Source organism: Pinus tabuliformis, chromosome J (assembly GCF_031772625.1).
Source record: "Pinus tabuliformis cultivar Carrire ecotype Pingquan chromosome J, CPIR1, whole genome shotgun sequence".
Lineage (NCBI taxonomy): Eukaryota > Viridiplantae > Streptophyta > Pinopsida > Pinales > Pinaceae > Pinus > Pinus tabuliformis.
The window spans coordinates 1,487,725,472-1,487,748,200 of NC_142295.1; the positions used below are offsets into that span (position 1 = coordinate 1,487,725,472).

The following is a 22,729-nucleotide window of genomic DNA, read 5'->3' on the forward strand; positions in this document are numbered from 1 at the left end:
TATCTTGAGAACACTATCTCTCATCTATTTATTTGTAACACTATATTCAATTTTTTTAATGAATGAGAATGAATGTGAGAGAGAAGCATGAGGCTTCAGCCTTTTTCCGCCCATATTTTGTGTCTGGTTTTTATATGTGTTTTTCTGTAATCTGTTTGAGTTAATTTCATTTTCAATATTTCCAAACTCCCAGATAGGTATGTACTACATTTCAAATTTGTAAACCTACTCAAAAACCTATAATTGGTAGAGTGATGGGTGAAGTTATGGTGGATAGTTATTTTGCTTAAGGGCATTTTTATGGGGCATGCTAGGGACAGAAATATAACTTTAGCCTTGGGGGTATTTTGTAGCTATTATGCACTCACTATTTTCAACTTAAAGCTAATAAAAATAACTTTGATGGATTTATGGCTCTTAAATTTCTATTGAAAACAACTCTAGATAATGAATAGGTTTAGCTTTATGTGTTTGGAGACTCCTTGATGGCGATAAATTAGATGAATAAGTAGATCCAAGTTCATATCATTTCTTTGCTACCCATGGCTAAACAATTGAAGGTCCATTTCCAGTAACTTTTAGGTAAATTACATACATTTATGTGAATAGAGAGAAAAATATAACATTTGATGCGTTATCAAAGGTAGGCCTACAACTTCTTATGGGACAGTTTCTAATTAAGGGGTCTCTTAATGAATACATCTCAAAAAGTAGACAAGACAATTTGCTAAATTATGAGCTTATATATGATCAAATTATGGCTATGTAATTTTGAAATCTTTTGGGTTTGTAATATGTCAGATTTTAGACTTTTAATCTATTAGCTTTTAGTTGAACTTAGTAATTTCCTAATACTTAAGGGAACATACCTCAATTTTTTTTATCTGTCTAGATCTTGAATGATATAAATGAATTATTCCTCATGCTATGTGTTGTGTCATGAGCTCCTAAAAAGGGTGTTTTAAAAGGGTGTTTTCTATTCTTGCTAGAATAGAAATGTGTTTTTTTCTTTGGAATAAAATAAATAAATAAAAATCTTGAATGCAATGAGTTTATATTTCATGAAATGGGTGTTACGAGGATTGGATAACTTCCTATTAATCTTTCACAAATCAAAGATCCCAAAATCTTGAATTGAATTTTTAGATCACTAAATATTTTAAGTATTTTGGTTTATGAATATTTCATAGTTTTTATTAAATCTCAAAGATATTCAAAAAGAACAACCACTGAAAAATGAAGGTGAGCTTCACTAGGAAAACTCTCATGGCTTTGGGAGCTTGTTAATTTCCAATAAACAAGCCATGTAAATAGACATGTAGGCTACTATTTCTATAAAAAGAGAACAAGAATCTAAGATGACATTAAAAATAAAGGACAAGAAGGTTGGGTGCAAATTCCAAGGAAATTTAGTATAGAAAATACCTCTCAATCTTGGCATTTACGCAAGTTGGTCCTAGGCTACCACACATTAGCCTTATCAACTCTCAACATCTAATCTAATATTGCTCAAGGTTAAGTTTATTGCAAGCCTCAAACAAATCTCACTAAATGGCTCCCCCTTAAACTTGGCATCTAAGTAATGCAATCTCAAGTAATAACCCCCTTATGTTGGCACCTCTTAGAAAATAAGCTCATATTGTCAAAAAAACAATGAGGATGTTGTTAATTTTCCATTGTTTTATGATGTTACAATCACTTTAGACCAATTGTTTTCTTCAAGTAGCAATCTCTTTCAAAACAATTTAATCTTCCAATGATGAATAGCAATTGAAGATAGAACAATAAATGCAATGTACAGTAGGAGACAACAAAGAACAATAACAAGAGACACCAAATTTGGTCAAAGACTATGGGAAAACCCCACAAGGGGGAAAACCCTTTCAAATTTTTATTCTTATTAAATTGTCCTAAAATGTTCAACAAAGAGAGTAAAATGATACAATTCACCAATAAAGAGTCAAAGGTCAACAACTTCGACTTTCCAATAAACCAATATCCAAAAATCCAAGAGATAAGCCCAAAATCAAAAACTGGTTAAACTATCAAATCTCGTCAAAGTCAACAACAGTGAAAGATGCCCTAACCAGTCATAAGTCAATGGTCAAATTGCCTACCAATAATTTTGGTCAAAGGTTAAGATACTCAGCCTCATTTTCTAGTCAAAATGAAGTCCAAACAGCGCCTAACAACTCGATCAAACTTGGTCAACGGAGAGAGAAAAAATTTGCAGTCAAACTTCATATTGCAGAGGTCAAATTCAATGGTCAGCGGTAGTCAAAAAAGTGCCCAAAAGCATGCGGCTTCTCCATAGAAAAACTTAGCCTCAAGAAATTGAAATTTTCCAATTCAAAGGAGGTCAAAACACCAAGTCAAACTTGGTCAACAGCAAAAAGTCAACGCAGAAAATCAAATTGTCCTTCCTTTCCTTCACAAGTGTGAGAGAGAGACCTGCAATTTCAGATGTACGAACCAATCACAAGAGGAGAGACAGAAGAATGAATGAGTTGATGTGATGCCAAATGAGGTTGGCTTGTCTTATATTTATATGCTTCTTTGGAGACCCAATCTATCTTTCAAGTCGACCTATACTTTTGTTCACATGTGGGTTTTCACATTAAAAATACATTTTTCCTTGACCAAATTAAATTCTTCCAATGGAAAAGAGGCTCTTCTATGGGTGAGGAAGGTTCTCCAAAGGAGGGAATTTGTCCCTGAGCTACTAAATTAACAATCCTTCTCAGCTAGGGAGAAATTTTTGACTACATCATGAATCTCATCTCAATTGTCTCATCATCATCAAGTCAAATGTCATCTCTGCTCATCTCTGTTCACTTGTTGAATGCTTTCAAATATAAGAGAAGAGTAGTTTGACATCATAGGGGAGCTCAAGCTATCACCGTTATCCAAGGACAATAGGCAGGATACGACTTACCATGGAAGGTAGGATCACAACTATCCTATTGTCAGCACAATAGGAAGGATACTACTTACCGTGAGGTAAGGATCACAATTATCATATTGTCTGTTGATCTTCCCAACTTGACCCTCAAGAGTCAGTGGTAGAACACCTGCATCCTCTCACTTGGGCAGGATACTACTTACCATAAATGGTAAGGATCATAGCTATCCCAAGTCACCTCTCAACCCATTGGCCAAATGGGGAGGAACAATCCCAACAAGCCCAGCTTGTGGGTAGGATGCCAACTGGGGTATACTGGCAATAGGTAGGATGTTGCTTACCATGTGGTAAGGATCTTCGTTATCCTATTTCCAGAAAATACAAAGGATACTACTTATCATGAGGTAAGGACCACATTTATCCTATTGTTAAGAGTTCCCTCAACCCCGGGAGAGCTCTGGCTTAATTCCTCACCCTAGGAGCTTAGACAGGGGGTAAGAGCATATCTTAGTGTCCTTGATTAGTTGGGACCCTTACCTGAGAGGCTCACATCCATCAAACCAAATTTCTCTCGAAAGACCAAAAACTTCCCTTTCGACAAAGCCTTGGTGAGTATGTATACTATTTTCTCATCAGTCAAACTATGATGGAGTCTCATAACTCCTCTTTGCACTATGTTTCAAATATAGTGACACATGATCTCAATATGCTTGGACTTTTCATGAAATACGGGATTCTCAACCAATCGGATCCCACTCTTGTTGTCGCAATATATCACTATCGTATCCAAGACCTGCTCAAACAACTCTCCAAAAAACTTCCTCAACCAGACTGCCCCATAGCTAGCCATGCTAGTAGCAATGTACTTTGCCTTAGTCGTGCTCAAAGCTATGGACTTATGTTTTCTGCTCATCCAAGATATCATCACGGACCCCAAGCTAAAGCAACACCCCGATGTTCCCTTCATGTCATTAACATTTCTAACCCAGTCATCATCAATGTATCCATGCAGTGTCACATGTTCGGCAGTATATCTCAGACCAAGATTGATCGTCCCATGCAAATATCTCAGTACATGCTTGGAAGAAACCCAGTGTGCATGAAGGGGCTTAGTCATGAATTGACTCAAAGAGTTGATTGCAAAACATATGTCCAAATGAGTGTTCAAGAGGAGCATCAATGCCCCAATTAGTTGTTGGTACTCAGAGGGGTTCGCCAAGTCAGGTCTAGCAACATATTTGCACAACTTCTTGAATTTCATATCCATTGGTGCGGCCAGGGACTTGCATTCTACCATTCCAAATCTTTCTAAGAGCTTTACGACATATTTTCCTTGAGAAACAAAAAATCTCATCAGATATTTACCACACTTCTAATCCCAAGAAGTAATGGATCTAACCAAGATATTTTATCCTGAACTAGGAGGCCAGCTCCCTCTTACACTCAAGCATCAGAGGCTCAATACGTGTCAACAATAGATCCTCCACATATAAAACCAAAATCAAAGGCATACCTTGGACCACTTTGAAGTATAGGCTTGGATCAACGCTATTTCTTGTGAATCCAAGCTTCAACAAGTAACTGTCAATGCAGGCATACCAAGCTCTAGGGGCTTGCTTCAAACCATATAAAGCTTTCTTCAACCTGCAAATGTGAGTCCTTTTGTCCTTCACTTCAAATCCCTAAGGATACTCAACATATACTTCTTCTTGAAGTATGCCATGAAGGAATATTTTCTTCACATCCATTTGGTGAAGGGTCCATCCATGAATAGCAGAAACGACAACAATCGATCTAATAGTGGTGTAGCGAGAAACAGGTGCAAAGATGTCATCATAACCTTCTCCCTCTTTCTGGGAGAAGCCTCTAGCCATGAACCTCGCTTTATACTTCTCAATGCTTCCATAAGCTTCATGCTTGATCTTGTATAACCACTTCGAAACGACATACTTTCCTTTAGGTCTGGGAACATCCCATACATCATTCTTCATAATATACTCATACTCTTCAGTCATGGCATTATTCCAAACCTGTTCTTTCACTGCTTCCTCAAAAGTAGGAGTTTCATCCTGTACGATAGAGCTCATAGCTCAACGTATCCTCAGTATCGACATGGCTTCTTGCTTTCTTTAAAGGTACCTCTCGCAATAGCATGTCTCTCGGCATCCTATAATGTATCAGGAAGCCACAATGGTCTCTTCCCAGTGGGGAGGTCACATGGAGGAGGATCCAAGGGGTCCATAGGCTCCATGGGATCATCATCAACATATTTCTCTAGCATAGGCATAGAAGGACCTTTTTGTAGGTCCATGTCATCATCTTTCTTCTCAAGAGGAGGCAAAGGAAGGTCCCTTGCTTTTCTAAGGGCAGCATCTTCATTGAAAGTTACATCCCTGCTAAACTCAATTTTCCTTTGACCAGATATATATATTCTAAATGCTTTAGAGTTTTCACAATATCCAACAAACATACCTTTATTTCCAGTGGCTTCCAAATTATTCATCTTGTCCTTCAGCACATGAAAATATATGGGTCAACCAAATATCCCGAGATGTTCAACATCATGCTTCACACTTGTGAACACTTCTTTGGGAGTCTTGTTATCCAAATCTTAATGAGGAACTCTCTTTTGTACAAACTGTTATATTTGTAGCTTCTCTCCAAAGGAACTTCGACAACCTTTTATCATGTCTCATAACTTGGGCAGCTTCCATTATGGACCTATTCTTTCATTTAGCTACTCCATTATGCTCAGGCTTATAAGGCACAATAGTCTCTTTCTTGATTCTAGCCTTGTAAAATTCAACAAACACATTTGAAATATATTCTCCACCATTGTTAGACCTAAAGAACTTGATCTTCTTCCCTGTTTGATTTTAAATCAAAGCCTTGAAGTCCTTGAACATATCAAAATCCTCATCCTTTTGCTTCAAGTAAAATATCCATGTCTTCCTGGAGAAGCCATCAATAAAGGTTATGCAGTAGAGATGGCCACCAAGAGAGTGCATTGGCATGGGTCCACATAGGTCTGAATGAATTAGTTGAATAGTATCGCTAGTCTTCTTCTTGCCAGAGGGGAATGGTCCTCTTGTCTTCTTTCCACTGGTGCATCCCGAACATACTTTATCGTGACTATCTTGAATATCAGGCATCTCGGAAACCAGCTTCTTTAATTTTGGGAGAACTTCATAATGTAGATGTGCCAGCCATCAGTGCCATAACTCACTTTGATGATTCATGTCATGTACCATTGCTAGAAGAGGTCTTCCATTGACTCTATAGATTCCTTCAATTCTAGATCCTAAGGTAAAAGCATCCCTCATGCGAGATTCCATAGGCCAAGTGAGGAATTTTCCTCTTATGAAGGTTACTCTCATCCCGTTGTCCTCTTAGTTGATTATGGATACTAAGTTATTCTTTAGTCTTGGAACATACATCACGTCATGAAGAAGAATGGGTTCAGCAGAGTCCAATTGAAATTTGATAGAACCAAAACCCTTCACAGGATGAGTAGAGTTGTCTCCAAGGATGATTTTCAAATTTTCTCCTTCTCAACCAACTTTGAGAGGACTTCCTGGTATCTAGAGAAATTTCTAGAATCCCTACTATCTACCAACCACCATACAAATATGGAGGGAAAAAACTAGAAAGGAAAGAAATAATATATTTGGATTGACTAGCAGCTGCATTATTTTCATATCTGGAGTTCCTTGACCTCTTTTGAGGACGATGGATTTCTTCACGATCATATGGAGCATCTACCCTTCTTCTATCATCTCTTCTTCTTCTATTATCACCTCTTCTTCTATCATTGAACCTGTTGTTGTTGAAGCTATGGTTGGACCTTGGTGCATCCCTCTTTTCCAAGCATTCTCGAGCATAATGACCATGCTTGTGGCAGTTGTAGCACTCAACTTTTGATAATTCCCTTTTGAATCTTCTATTGGAGTTCCTAGAATTTGGGGGAGGCCTTCTTGAACCAAATGGTCTTTCGTTTCCTTTTCTCTTCTTGTCTTGAGCAACAAATGCAGAGGGCTCTCTTACTTCATGCTTTTGAATCCTCCCTCTAGAAATCATCTTGGTTTCCTCTTGAGTGCATTTACCAACGAGCTCATCAAATGTCGGGAGTACATTATTGTTGCTTATGGTAGTAATTAAGGTTTCCCAAATAGGAGGAATACCTTGAAGATTCATCATCACCGACTCTCTGTTAGATATAGGCTCTCCTACAGTCTACACTTGACCCCTTAGGCAGGATACCCTCATGACATAGGATTGCAGATTCCCCTGTGTTTGTCTTCATGTCCTTGAGTTGATTTTTCAAGGAGAAAAGATGATTCAAGTTGTTGACCTCATGTTGAATTTCCACAACCATGGGTCTAGGTTAGAGTCTTAAAATAACTGACACTACCAAACCAAGAATCTCAACCATAAACAACTTTGCACAACGGAATAAAATAGCAGTAAATCACACATGCACAAAGTATAAACAACTTTTTAATTTTTCAACCCAACTTCATTATATTAATCCAAATGATATAATACAACAGTTTAGGGCTCCCATACCAGGGATAATGGCCCTCATACATCCACCAATACCAGATACAAAACTGGGACTTGGTGTCAATCCATCGATATCCAATCTGTCCTCAACAAGATACTCTGACCATCTGGTTGATGTAGAGTGCTCTCTCAATTCCTCTCATTTGTACCATGTAACTGCCCGGTCCTTTGGCTCTTGATTTGCAGCTCCTGCCTCTATCAATGCTCAAAGTCCATTTGGCCAATGAATCTCGGCTATCCAATCTGCTCACTAATTGTGCCTTAGTTCGTCAAGGGCACAACACATTGAGACTCTTGTTAAGTTGTTCACAGCTCCACTTGTGAACAAGTCTCAATTTTCCCACTGCTACTCCTTAGCTACTCAAGGATTTTAGCCCACTATGGTCTTCCTATGTTGCTCTGATGAATACCAACATAGGGCACATAAGGCTGCCACCTATCACTACAAGATGTCCATCTCCCACAATGAACACGGGCTAGGACCACTTCCCATCTTCTGTTGTAGATGTCCTTCTTTACACACAAGTCTCGGGCTCCACAATTGCTCCTTTGGTTCGTGAACCCTTTAGCTCAAGAAATGCCACTCTAGCAACTACCGTTGTTCATCAAGGTGTTGCACACAGGGCTCCAACTTGGACACTATCACATTATCCTCCAGCATACCATAAGTTCCCAATCACGTTCACACTTGGTCTTCTCTCACACTGCCCTCCAACAGCCCACGGGAGACCAAGTCCATGTTGTAACATCTACACCTAGTTAGGGAATCCCCACACTTAGGAGACCTTTACACATGGCTGCTCATAGACTCCATCAATCTTCCCTTTACTCTACAATAGAGGAGATATTTCACAAATCTGGGCATCAACATCATGTCCTTCACCTAGGAAACCATCAACTCATCATCCAATGGAACATTTGTAACATTCCTTGCAGTTGTCCTCTTGCCTTCCAATTTTATGTGCCTGTTGTCACCTTGGTTGCTTGGTAGGCCTCTCAACAATCCATGTGGGCTCCTCCAAACAACTCCTATGGCCCCCTCAAGCTTCCCATCAAACTGATCCAAGTTGATGCCCAACACTGTGGAAACTGTCACTGGTTTAGGGCATCTAATCATGAGGTCTTCCCCTCCACATTTGACTTCCACAGGCTTCCCTATACATGATCCAAGACTTATCCTCAAACTAGGATCCAACACACATCACATTGTTGTTTCAAGTTTGCATTAATGTTGTTATGACTATGACTGGTTAGGGCATCATGAGTTTTTGCAACATCCCCTAAACAGTCACCCAAACAACCCTCCTTAACTGTGTCCCACCCTTGGAGAGGTCTTCACTTGGTTTGTTGTTGTTTTGGGCATGAAGAACCTTCAATATACCCTACATTGCCCTCAAACAGTGAGGTAGGGCTTGTGACCTACCTACATCTACCTTCGATGCCTCTCTCAAGGCTTCTCCACCCAAGAACCACCTCAAACAACCCTTAAAACAGTGTTCCTCTGTCTCGGCCTTCTAGGGAGGTACCTCAGCCTCCCTTACAGAAAACTCGGCCCTTCTAACATCTCCTCGACCCTCTGAAATGACCCAAATACAGTCTCCTTGCCTCGTTGTTCTTGACCTCCACTTACTGCGACTAAAACAAAGATTATCCTCCCTCCAACGAGTTGTTGTTGGCTATGTGTGTTGCACAATGGATGTTGAAATGACTTGCCTTAACCCTTTATTTATACACAACAAAGGGGCTCCATAAAACATCATAATGAGGGGCTGCCAACTGTCATGAGCCTAAAACACCTTAGGCCTACCTACACACACACTTGAAAACCCATCATTAACCTTCAAAAATTTATAACTCCTCAACGACAACTCGGAATCGGATGATTCTCATTGCGTTAGAATCGTCTCACCGAGAGCTATAATCCTCATCCATCACATGTCAAAGACTCATCGGGGTTTTGGCCCAAACATCTATGGGTGCAAAACCCCAAGCTTGGGTTACAAACCCACAAGCTTACTTGTGGCACTTTGACCTCCAAGCCTTGAACACTAGGGCTTGGAGTACCTCCCAAGCTACACAAAAATCAACACTCCCTCTTAGAGAGGAAGGTACTTCCAAGACTATGAAGTAACCATCATCATCCGACGACACTAGCCCATCTGGCATTCATCACTGCAGCATACCTTGTAGAATGAATCCATAAATCTCAATAGTGCCTTAGCCTCATCATACCTGAACTTGAAAATCCCAAGCCTCCATAGGGTTTCTCCCTCTGAGGCTAGACTCCCTTTGGGCCTACACAATCTCCACTGGCTCAGTCCTGCAAGCACTCATCCTCCTAGATCAAATACCAATCGTGCAAATCCCTCCAATCTCGGATATGAAACATCACGATCCGATGAAGATTCTAGCCTGCCAATATCAAGTCCATCACATGAAGCCATCTCGATGAACTTGATCTAATCCATGCCAAAGAAACCCTCGAGTTGTCCCAACCATCCATGACAAGACATAGGAAGTCCACGGTCTACAAATCGCCACACAAAATACTGAAGTGCACCAGGTTAACCACTAATCCACCAGAAGTCCCATCCCATATCATCATGTAGCCTATCGAGACCACATCTCCATGTCTTCAACTGAACCCTCTGTTCCATGATCCAGACACCCACAACTCCCTCTGAGATTTCTTCGTTGTGCACTCTCTGATTCACTATCCCTCAAAGTAGCTCAGATACACTCTAATACCATGTTGAATTTCCACGACCTTGGGTCTAGGTTAGAGTCTAAAAATCACTAATGCTACCAAACCAAGAATCTCAATGCACAACAGAATAAAATAGTAGTAAATCACACATGCACAGAATATAGACAAACTTTTAATTTTTCAACCCAACTTCATTATATTAATCCCACTGATATAATACAATAGTCTAGGGCTCTCGTACCAGGGATAATGGCCCTCATACATCCACCAGTACAAGATACAAAACTAGGACTTGGTGTTAGCCCATCGATATCCAATCTGTCCTCAACAAGATAATCTGACCATCTGGTTGATGTAGCGCACTCTCTCAGCTCCTCTCGGTCGTACCCTATACCTACGTGGTCCTTTAGCTCCCAATCTGCAACTTCTGCCTCTTATCAATGCTCCAAGTCCATCTGACCACTGAATCTCATCTATCCAGTCTGCTCACTAGTTGTGCCTTAGTCCGTCAAGGGCACAACACATCGAGACTCTTGTTGAGTTGTTCACAGCTCCATTTGTGAACAAATCTCAATCTTCCCACTGTTGTTCCTCAGCTACTCAAGGACTTCAGCCCACTATGGTCTTCTTGTGCTTCTCCGACGAAGACCAACATCGGGCGCAGAGGGTTGCCACCTATCACTACAAGATGTCCATCTCCCACAATGAACATGGGCTAGGAGGACTACCCCTATTCTATTGTATATTTCCTTCTCCACACACAATTCTCGGGCTCCACAACTGCTCCTTTGGTTCATCAACCCTTGAGCTCAATAATTTCCACTCTAGAAACTACCTTTGTCCATCAAGGTGGTGCACCCTAGGCTCCAAGTTGGACACTATCACGCTGTCCTCCTGCAGACCATAAGTTCCCAATCACGTTCACACTTGGTCTTCTCTCACGCTGCCCTCCAACATTCCACAAGAGACCAAGTCCATGTTGTAGCATCTGCACCTAGTTAGGGCATCCCCACACTTAGGAGACCCTTACACATAGCTACTCACAAACTCCACCAATCTACCCTTTGCTCTACAATAGAGGACCTATTTCACAAATTTGGGCATCAACAACATGTCCTTCACTTAGGACACCATCAACTCATCATCCAAGGGAACATCTGCAACACTCCTTAAAGTTGTCCTCTTGCCTTCCAATCTTATGTGCCTGTTGTCACCTTGGTTGCTTGGTAGGCCTCCCAACAATTCCCGTGGGCTCCTCCAAACAACTCCTAAGGCCTCAAGTTGCACATCAAATTGATCCAAGTTGTTGCCCAATCATTGTGGAATTGTCACTGGTTTAGGGTATCTAACCATGAGGTCTGCCCCTCCTCTTTTGACTTCACATATTGCCCTATAAATGATCCAAGACTGATCCTCAAACTAGGATCCAACACACATCACATTGTTGTTTCAAGTCTGCATTATTGTTGTTGTTCGTGTGACTGGTTAGGGCATCATGAGCTACTGCAACAACGCCTATACAGTCACCCAAACATCCCTCCTTGACTGCGGCACACCCTTGGAGAGGTATTCACTTGGTTTTCTATTGTTCCAGGCATGAACAACCTTCAATATACCCTATGCTGCCCTCAACCAGTGAGGTAGGATCTGGGACCTATTCACAGCTACCTTCGCTACCTCTCCCAAAGCTTCTCCCCCCAAGAACCACCTCAACCAGCCCTTAAAACAGTCTTCCTCTGTCTTGGCCTTCTAGGGAGGTACCTCGGCCTCCCTTACAGCAAACTCGGCCCTTCTAACAGCTCCTCAACCATTTGAAATGACCCAAAGATAGTCTCCTTGCCTCGTTGTTCTTGACCTCCACTTGTTGCGGCTAAAAGAGAAATTATTCTCCCTCCAACGAGCTCTTGATGGTTATGTGTGTTGCACAATGAATGTTGAAATGACTTGCCTTTGCCCTTTATTTATTCACAACAAAGGAGCTCCATAAAACACCATAATGAGGGGCTTCCAACTGTCATGAGCCTAAAACACCCTCTACCGACCTACATACACACTTGCAAACCCATCATTAACCTTCAAAAATTCATAACGCCTCAACGGCAACTCAGAATCTGATGATTCTCATTGCGTTAGAATCATCTTGCTAAGAGCTATCATCCTCATCCATCACATGTCAAAGAATCGTCACGGTTTTGGCCCAAACATCAATGGGTGCAAAACCCCAAGCTTGGGTTCCAAGCCCACAAGCCTACTTGTGGCGCTTTGACCTCCAATGCTTGAACACTAGGGCTTGGAGTACCTCCCAAGCTACACAAAAATAAACACCTCATACATCCCAGCTAGTTTATCATAGATATCCTTGGACTTCTTCAAGCTTCCAACATAAACAAGTAAATGATCTTGCAAACCATCAATGAGAATTTTCTTGGCTTTGAACTCACCTTTCTTATACTTGGATTTGGTAGCAGCAGGAAAATTTTCTGGAGGTACAAGAACTTTTCCTTCCACATATTCCAAAACATCATTTTCATCCAATGTCACTTCCAACTTGATCTTCCAAGTAGCAAAGTTTGATGAGTCACCCAGCTTCTTAGAATCCTTGAAGTAAGAGGTAGACATATTGACCATGCCAAATAGGCTCCTTTAGCTTATTTCAAAGATAATTGCTCTTGTCTTTTGTCTCCTTGGGCTTGTCTTCACCTTGGCTCTGATACCATGTTAATTTTCCATTGTTCTATGTTGTTACAATCACTTTAGCCCAATTCTTTTCTTCAATTAGCAATCTCTTTGAAAATAATTTAATCTTTCAATGATTAATAGCAATTGTAGATAGAACAGTAAATGCAACATACATTAGAAGACAATAAAGAACAATAACAAGAGACACCAAATTTGGTCAAAGACTAGGGGAAAACCCTAAAAGGTGGAAAATCCTTTCAAATTCTTCTTCTTATTAGATTGTCATAAAATGTTCAGCAAAGAGAGTACAATGATCCAATTCATAAATCAAGAGTCAAAGGTCCACAACTTTGACTTTCCAACAAACCAATATCCAAATATCCAAGAGACGAGCCCAAAAGTCAAATCTAATCAAATTATAAAATCTTATCAAAGTCAATAGCAGTCAAAGATGCCTTAACTAGTCATAAGTCAATAGTCAAACTTCCTCTCAATTAGTTTGGTCAAAGGTCAAGATACGCGGCCTCATTGTTGGTCAAAATGAATTCAAAGCAGTCCCAAACAACTCTGTCAAACTTGGTCAATGAAGAGAGAAAATTTATGTGGTCAAACTTCATATTGCAGAGGTCAAAGTCAATAGTCAATACCAATAAAAGAGTGCCAAAAAAATTCAGATTCTCCACAGAAAAAACTCGACCTCAAGAAATAAAAAAATTCCAAGTCGAAGGAGGTCAAAATACCCAATCAAACTTGGTTTATAGCTAGACAAACTCTCTCATCAGAAACTCAACACAGAAAATCAGATAGTCCTTCCTTTCCTTTGCACGTGTGAGAGAGAGACTTGCAATTTCATATGTGTAGACCAATCATAAAAGGAAAAAGAGAAGAGTGAATGAGTTTATGTCATGCTAAATGAGGTTGATTTGTTTTGTATTTATATGCTTCCTTGGAGACCCAATTTATCTTTAAAGTCGACATGTACTTTTCTGCACATGTGGGTTTTCACATTAAAAATACATTTTTCCTTGACCAAATTAAATTCTTCCAAGGGCAAAGAGGGTCTGCTCTAGATGAGGAAGGTTGTCCAAAGGAGGGAATTTGTCCCTGAGATGCCAAGTTAACAAATGCCAAATGCAAACCTTACATGAATTATTAAAATTGATGCCCCATATATTCATCGCATCTAAGCAATGAAATCCTGAACAAACACCTTTCTCTCTCAAACACCTTTCACTCTCAATTTATCTTGACATCTAAGTTGATGTTGTTAAATAAAAATTATGAGGTTGGGTCCAAATCCCTAGAAAATTCACCAAAAGAGATACCCCATATCATTAGCATCTAAGTTAACACTTAAAAAAAAAGGTCCAAGTACCAGGCAAATTTGGTTAATTATATACCACTCAACCTTGATATATAACCACTGTAGTCTTAGGGAAATACCCCGCAAACATAGCATGTCTAGTATCTATTTGCTATAACCTTAAAAGAAGTTTAGAAAACAAATGAAGTCATTAATTTTTGCATTTCTGACATCACAATGTTGGTATCCAAACATATGTTAAAAAGAAAAGGAGAGATAGAGAGAGAGAGAGATTACAATATTAACATACTTAACATTGACATAAACATTAAAAAAGATCAAATCTAAACTTCAATCAAATTTAACAATTCAACTAAAATTGTTAAAAACAAAATCCACCAAGAAATATTTGGCAGATTATATATTTTTGAAACGTATTACCTAAACTTTGCATGATACAACACAAGCCATGAAGTCCTTTCCAAAACACTTTCGAAAACACAACATGAAATTCATTATTTATCTCCATTATGTGGATCTCTTTGTATTAGGGATCAATTTGAAGCTTTCACTACCATTCAAGTCAGCGTTATCCTTTTATAAAAGGGCATTTAATTATTTTCTTAGCCCTATATATGTGTATGTACATACTTGTGAATGACATAATGAGGATCATTCTATATCATTACAAACAAAAGGTTATCACTCTTACAATATGTGAATATTTAATTATTGTTCGCTGAGTGATATGTTATACCCCCTCCCCTCTCCTCTAATTTGTTTCTTCCAAATTTATTTAATTTGATCCTTAAAATAAAATTATCAATTTTTTTATAACCTTTCCAATTTATTTATTTTAAGCTATGAAAAGTTTTTATCAATTCCAATCTTTTATTTTCTCCTTTATATAATTAAAATTGTCATATCTATTTTCAACCTCCTAATTTCATTTTCACCTTTCCTTTATCTATCATATATATAAGCCCACGGGGCTTTGGATTGACGGTGAATGGGTGCGCTGTTAAGGCACTCCTTGAGATAGGTCACCGGTTCAAATCCCCCGTGGGTACTTAGGTTAGTCTTAACTAGAAAAAAAAATAAAAAAATAAAAAAATCTATCATATATATATATATATATATATATATATATATATATAATTTCTCATCTCTTATCTTGCTCATCAAGCTTATTAATTTAATATTAGTTTTTTGTTTCGCTTCCTTATTTTGAATCTCTTAATCCTTGTGCCCATTAATCATAATTTGTAACACCCCAATTTTATCCTTGATTTTGTTTACTATATAGATAGATAGATAGATAGATACACGTGTTTAATTACTTATTCAAACTTTTAACTTGATCCCTTAACCTTGTTAATTTATCTTTTTGACAATTAACTTTATTATTTTAATAGTAATTCCCTAACAACTACCTTATATTCTTCTATATTTAAGACTTCTCAACACTTGTTTGATATTATTATGCTTTTTGGTCCCTAGTGATGGGTGTGGAGTGTCCACCCCAAACGTTTGAGGGATTACAAATCCTTTAAGTAGTTTCTTCCAAAAATTCTCCACAACATTAATTTCAAAGTCATAATATATCATTGAGACGTGAACTTAGTAATTGGTAAGTGCTACTAGCTCTTTTAATAGCTTTTTTACCTTAACTTTTCATGAATGTAAACTGGTACACTTGTGGTTGCTAATCCTAATGTTGGGTATGCATTGGTCTACTATCATCTCCATGTTGAATCTAATATTCAAACTAATGGCTATCACATTAATTGTAGAACTTGCTCTGCTGGTAGGTTTTGAGCAACTCTCTAGATGTATCATATTTTTTTTGTGAAGATAATATCATGATTTCATGGATAGTAACAGAACCAGGAATTTGGTTCTCAAAACCAGTTCTAAGATACTACAACATTTACTACCAATTTCATTAGTAAAACCAATGACCTTAAGCCCTTATATAACCATAACAAATAACTATTTGCAAGTAGTTACCTTAGGGAAATTATATTTGATAACTTAACAACTTAATTTTACAGTTGTGATCTTGAAACCTAATTTCCATGAAAATTATGAATTTAATTTATATGGTGAAAATTAACCATAGAAAAAATACATCTTTTCCACAACATTATTTCATATTTTTCAACAACTATAACTTTTGATAAACAGCTGCCTAATCTCAAAATTGAATATCAAAACTCAATAATATTCTTTTTCATTACTGTGATTATTTCTTATGAACTTAAGTTAAAGTATTTTTAGTGTATGTTGTAATTGAATATAAATCTTTTTGACAAAATTAAATATTTTGATGATGATGATGATGATAGTGGTTAACATCCACTAAAATCAAAATTGGTCTATTGGACCTATAAGTTTCTTAGTTTTTAATTCTCTGGCTCCTCGTATTTCTTGGCGAGATTGATGTTGTAGCTTTCTTTTTTTTCTCTACGGTCTTCCAACTTCATTTTTCTTGCATCTCCTTCATCTCTTCTAGTTCTTGGGACATTGGTGTCTTAGCTTCGCGATCTATTGTGTTCGTCCTTTTGAAGATAGTCGAAGAAGAAGTTTGGTCTAGGAGATCTGTTTTGCTGTTAAATGAAGATTCATTTTGTGCGGTATTCGAATCCTCATAACTGTTGATGCTTGAGGGGTTGTCGAGTTCACTTTTTTGTTGTTGGGCGGGGCTTTCTCCCTGCTTGTCTTGAGAATTGTTTCTTTCTTGCCCGACTTCTTGTGATTCAGAGTTTTTTCTATAGTATTCTTCTTTAATGACAATGTAGTGTTCTTTTTGTGCTCCTTCCCACCATGTAGATCTGTGGTGGTTTTTTTCTAGCAGAATTTTTCTAGGAGGCTCTTGGGCAATTTTTGGCTGGATGGCCTGTCTCAAAGCAGGATCGACATCTGAAGAGGACACTTTCATAATCGAGTTTCTGCTTCCACACAGTCTTTACTTGTTAGGTTTATTTCAGTTGGGAATCCAGCGCTGAAGTCCATTTCCACACAGATGGGTGCATAGGTGGTTCTAGCATATTCTTCTGTTTTTGAGCACCTGCAGTAAAATTTCCCAATTGCATTTCCAATGGCTTTTAGCGAGGAGAGATTCACATATATTTATCAAATTATATAATGGTTAACATTACTAAATATTTAGATTGTAAAAATTTCTTACTCTTTATTAATACTTACACTTTTTTTTAGATTATAAAAACTATTTTTATTTATTAATATTTATATTTCTTTTTATAAATATAAGATTATTGTATTTAAATATACATACATTTTTTAAATATTAATATTTAAAAAAAAAACTAATATTCATAATATTTTAAAAATTATATATATATATATATATATAAATTTTTAAAATGTATTTTATTTTATGTATATATATATATGTAAGAGAGAGATAAGAATCGATTTTCGATCATAATATTTTTTGTAAAATGAAATTATTTCCTTCCCAAATTGAAGCAATATTATTTTAAGCGGTAACCATTAAACAAATAATAACCCATTACACTAAAATATGCCCCTTCCCCATCCAAATTTGATTCTTGCACTTCTTATACACTCGAATTATTTTGCTTTCTTGCGTGGAAGCCATCTTTTCGTAAGGCAGGCCACGGAACTACCGTTCCAACTTTCAACTACCAATCAACACTACGACGTCCATCCAACACATGAAGGAAAGTCAAAACATTAAGGCAATCTCTCCTTCCCATCTCCTCGCTGTTTGTTGAAATCTTGATCAGTTCATCATGTGTCCAAACGAAGATTTCATCCTCAGAAAATAAATTTGTAGGGAAGCAAAAGAATTTGGGATGAACCAATGAATATTTGAAATCAGTTCTAACCTGGTGGCAACCTGAAAAACAAGAGTCATTTCAGTGATAACAAGGATACATGACCAAAGCTGTATAAGAGATGAATCTACTGATCCCCAAATGATCACAGAAAAATTCAAAAATGTTGACAAGATCATCAGAAAAGTGCCTGAGTGGCTTAACAACCCACTTTGGTCCGCAAAATCCACTTCTGATTCTGTAGATGGAAATTACACAATCGAAGAACATGAACTTTTGGGGGTTGGAAGAGATGAAACAGTTGAAACATTTGCATCAAGCTCCAATTCATGGAGTAGTGAAGGTGAAAGAAGCAGTCGAATTGAAAATGACCAAAATCATGGTGAAGGAAAAATAGACCCAGATGATCAAAAGAATAAGCACCACATTTGTGATCAACATTCTTCAGATCCAGTCTTGCCTTCTTTGCCTGGCCCTTCTTCTTCTTCACCAAATTTCCAGAGATGTTTGCCATCTGGTACCAGGCTTGATAGATACTCATCTGCAGTAAGAACCTACTTTTGGTTTTTTTATCATATAAAAGCACTTTTATAATTTTATTAGTTCAAATATATCTCATACACAGATATGATACAGGCTGCATATATTTGGTGTCAGTTGCATCTGTGTTGCTCTTTCTGAATTCACATTCTAAGAATTCTAAAGCTGTATGATCTGGATAATTGATCAGCTTTCCAAGGAAGTGATAAACTTGACTGAGTTGCAGTCATTGGCTAGTCAAGGAATACCCGATTATGGAGGGCTTCGTGCTACTGTTTGGAAGGTACTGATTATAATTTTTGAGTTCATATCTGATGTCACCATTTATTATCTTTCACAAATGAATTTAAATACATTAACAAAGGTAATGACCAAGCCGTTTAACAGAAGGTGCCCTATAAATGCCTAATAGTAAAATCACAGCTAAGCCATTAAGTTCTTTGAATGCTGAATTAAATTCTGCAAAACAGGATAATGAAAAGTCGGATTCCCCATGTTTGACATTTTGCAATAGTTTCTATGACCATAAAATCTGCCCACAAAGAAAAACTTTCAGTTATAGTATATACCAATAAAATAATCTCTACAAATATTTCTTAGAGTTTCATGTCCAATTATTTGCATCAATCTTCCATAAACTTGTACACAGCCCATGATATGCTTTGCTATTCTCTACGGTTTTGAGTAAGCATTCGTTATTCCTAAAGGCTTTCCCATGCTTAATATAATGTGTCAAATAATACTGCTTAGAGTTGTCTGGAAAACAATTTAACACACGATTAATGATGCATGCCTCCTTTTGTTTGAGGTATTTGATAGAGAGTTCTATGGAATTTTGTTGCTTTAACAAAATTACTAAATTATATTCCAAATTGACTGGTGAGATTAGTTGCTTTTATATTACTTACCAAGGAATCGAGATTTATGGGAGAGTGAATTGGCTCGAAAGAGATCAAAGTATGCTGCCCTGAAAGAAGAGCTTCTTATGAATCCAGTAAGTAACTGAAAAATTAAGAGATATGTAAGTACTGCTCATGCTGCTCTTTTCACCACTGCTTAGATTGTAATATATGTATAGTTTTGCCATCTGTTCAGATGGGCTGTTGCTATAAACGAGATGCCAAGAGACTCATGAAATATCTCTTTTGGTCAGACAGAAGTGACAAGAAGGATGGAGGAAACTAGTAGACAGAATAAACTAGATGGTAGGAATGATGAAGATGGACAGCTCAGAAGACATGAAATCCCTCACGGGGATCATCCACTTAGCCTTGGTGAAACTAGTGTCTGGAATCAGTTTTTTCAGGTTCCATGTACTTTTAGTTGTAGATTTTTCTTATGAACTAGCATTTTAGTAAAAGCAATTTTATTTCCAAAATATTTGCTTAATCTGCTTATTGTCGTTTCGGTTCACGTGTTGCCCAGGACATAGAGATGGCAGAACAGATTGAGCGCGATGTTAAACGCACACATCCAGATATGATTTTCTTCTCAGGAGAATCTGCATCATCACTAGAGAATCAGGTATATGCTTTTCATGAGATTTAGATCCAAGATTTCACGTCTCTTTTGCTGCTATCTTTTCTGGGACATCAGTTCAGTCCCTTCATAGCTATTACTGTGTGCTATCATATATATTGTTAAACTCTCAAAGCCTATTTTTGTCATTTGAGGACATCAATAAAAATTTCATATTCAAATGAAAATTTAATTTGAATGACTTTTGAAACAGGAAGCATTGAAACGCATTTTATTCATTTTTGCTAAGTTGCACCCATCAACTCAATATGTGCAAGGGATGAACGAGGTCCTGGCTCCACTGTACTATGTGTTCAAAACAGACCCAGATGAAGGAAATGAAGTAAGAAACATACCTATACTCTGTTTACTTTGCCCAAACTTGTACAATAAAAGAGATCTAAAGCTGCATACTCGTAGAATATGATCTTATATGATTCAATTGTCAGCAAAAGAGATGAATGACTGAAATCGATTGTGAAATTGAAATATTGGCATTGTTTCTGTTCCTCTGGAATAATAGGGTTCAAAATTTATGCTTTTTTTCAATATTCAAGCCTATCTTCTAAATCACTATGCAACAAAATTGCACCTGAAGTGGTACCATCAAAATTTTCAATACTCAGGCTTATTTCTTTATTTTTCTTTGAAATTCATTTTTATACAATGAAGAGAAGCACCACCTCCTTAAAAACGAGGGGGGAAACTATTACCTCAAATGTTGTCTTAAGATTTGACCAATCCCAACAATCAACAAGACATCAAAAGGAAGCTTGCCAGAAAAATTCCATGATAATGTTTGTGTTCACCTATGTGGATGTTTGATAGGGCATGAAACAATGAGTAGAGAAGAATGCAAGCCTTGGGCTGTTTTGGTGGAATAGATACCTTTCTATTCGGAACTATTGGGATCATGTACAAGTCCTTGATGACTTTGGTCAAATAGATATCTCCACTCGCCACTGCTTGGCAAAGGACAACTACATTGATGCAAGTTTCAGGTCACTTTGGTGGGACAAATACGTTTCCATTGGAGCCGGGTGCAAGTCCTTCATAACTTTGACCAGATGGATACCGACATTCACTATTGGTAAGCCATAGCAGGATTGAATGCTGCTATTAATTCCTCTTACGGATCTGAGCTGTTGAACCAGTTTCAGGAGTAAAATATAGCCCAGAAACCTTTAGGCGGAATTCTCCACTAAAGTTGAAATTTGGTCTAGAAACTGAAAAACCATTATTTGCCAGTGAAGGTAAAATTTAGTGAAGTTTACATAGCTTCCCTGAACATGCCCAATAACTTTTCAGTTTGGAGATTTTATTCTTCTTCACCATTTGCAATATATCCAAAGGAAACAAATGGTGCACATTTAGGGACATGTGCTTAAAAAGGGATTAACTATTTGCCTTTTTATCAATTTGTTTTTATGGAAATTCAATGATCTCATTTTTTCTTGATATTCAAGAGAATCTATTGAAAGTGTAATTCTGACGATATAGATAAATCGAACAGATTCAAATTTCCTACTTCTCTCAGATGATGCAATATATGAATCTGATATGCACAATTTCAGCCAAACTTACCCGTTTGGCATCCCCGTGTAGTCATTTCACTTGAGGGAGAAAAACGAAAATGTTGCACAATTATCCTGGTTCCTTAAAAGTGTAAAGCTGCTATTTTATAGACAACACTAAAACTTGTCGAAGCATCATTTAAGCAATCATGAACCACTAAAGTGATTAACGTGTCAACTTTTCAAGGGACTGTGTCTCAGGTAGCAATTTTCTTCCTTCATTGAACATTAACTAATGGGAGCAAAATTTGGCCTCATGAGTATGTTAAGTAGTTCCAAATAAGAGAGAAGTGCAAAATATAAGAAGTTGAAGGTTTGCAGAAGGCATTAAAGATCACAGGAGTATATGTCCAGGGCAAGCAGGAACCTATCAAGGAATTTTTTCTCCTCAAATTCATTGTTAGTTTAAAAAATAAAAAATACACAGAACAAGGCCCTCAAGCCTGATTTGTCTGCAGAAAGCCCTGTTGAATTTTGGTAGCTGCGGTCGGTATTCATGTCTGCCCTTAAAGGAAAATAAAAAGGAGGGAATTGAAAATTTAAATTTGAATTTATTTCTTGCTCCAAAAGTCAAGTCGGCTCCAACTATTTCAAGTTGGCCCAGTCAAGGGGGCACCCGTAAACCACTATATATTGCCATTCGACCTCATCACTTGGGATCAATTCGGATCATCTCATAACATCATTTATTCTGTTCACATGTGCAAAGGAGAGAGAGAAATCTGAGGAAGACAGCTGCATTCTCAAGGAGCCAAAAATTTTGTTGCAGGCTAGCCTTTGACCAGTGTTGACCTCTCACGTGTGAGCCGCAGGGTTTGACTGGCTGACCGAACTTTCTGTGCATCTTTCTGGGCATCTTCCGGGCAGCAGCAGGAGGCCGCAATTCAACCTGTTTCTAGGCAGTTTGACGCAGGTTGACTGAAGCTATTGTTGGGCAGTTTGACCACAGGTTGACTGAGGGTATTGTTGGGCAGTTTGACCATGTTTGACCTGTGCTAGTTTGCTGGGCTTGTTTGACCAAATTTGAATGGGAAATCAGTTTGTACTTTTGATGAATTGAACAATTTCTCCTAAGAAGAGACTGTTGGGTTTTTCCCTAGTTTTGGTTTTCCTAGGTAA

The 22,729-nt window shown here is 37.8% G+C and overlaps 1 protein-coding gene across 4 annotated transcripts in view; it reads left to right on the forward strand.

Annotated features, from left to right (window-relative positions):
• Positions 1 to 17,776: 17,776 nt before the first annotated feature.
• The window catches only part of LOC149233032 (uncharacterized), a 103,684-nt gene continuing 98,731 nt past the window's right edge, over positions 17,777 to 22,729 (forward strand). For 2 of the 4 annotated variants that reach the window (XM_089379648.1, XM_089379651.1), the window contains exons 1-6: positions 17,779 to 18,524; positions 18,709 to 18,801; positions 19,408 to 19,512; positions 19,672 to 19,824; positions 19,944 to 20,042; positions 20,251 to 20,379. In XM_089379648.1, the coding sequence (XP_089235774.1) occupies positions 18,120 to 18,524; positions 18,709 to 18,801; positions 19,408 to 19,512; positions 19,672 to 19,824; positions 19,944 to 20,042; positions 20,251 to 20,379 (984 nt within the window). In that variant the 5' untranslated portion in view covers positions 17,779 to 18,119. Of the gene's footprint in view, positions 18,525 to 18,708; positions 18,802 to 19,407; positions 19,513 to 19,671; positions 19,825 to 19,943; positions 20,043 to 20,250; positions 20,380 to 22,729 lie in introns of all 4 variants that reach the window. The other 2 variants (XM_089379650.1, XM_089379649.1) reach the window with 2 other exon arrangements.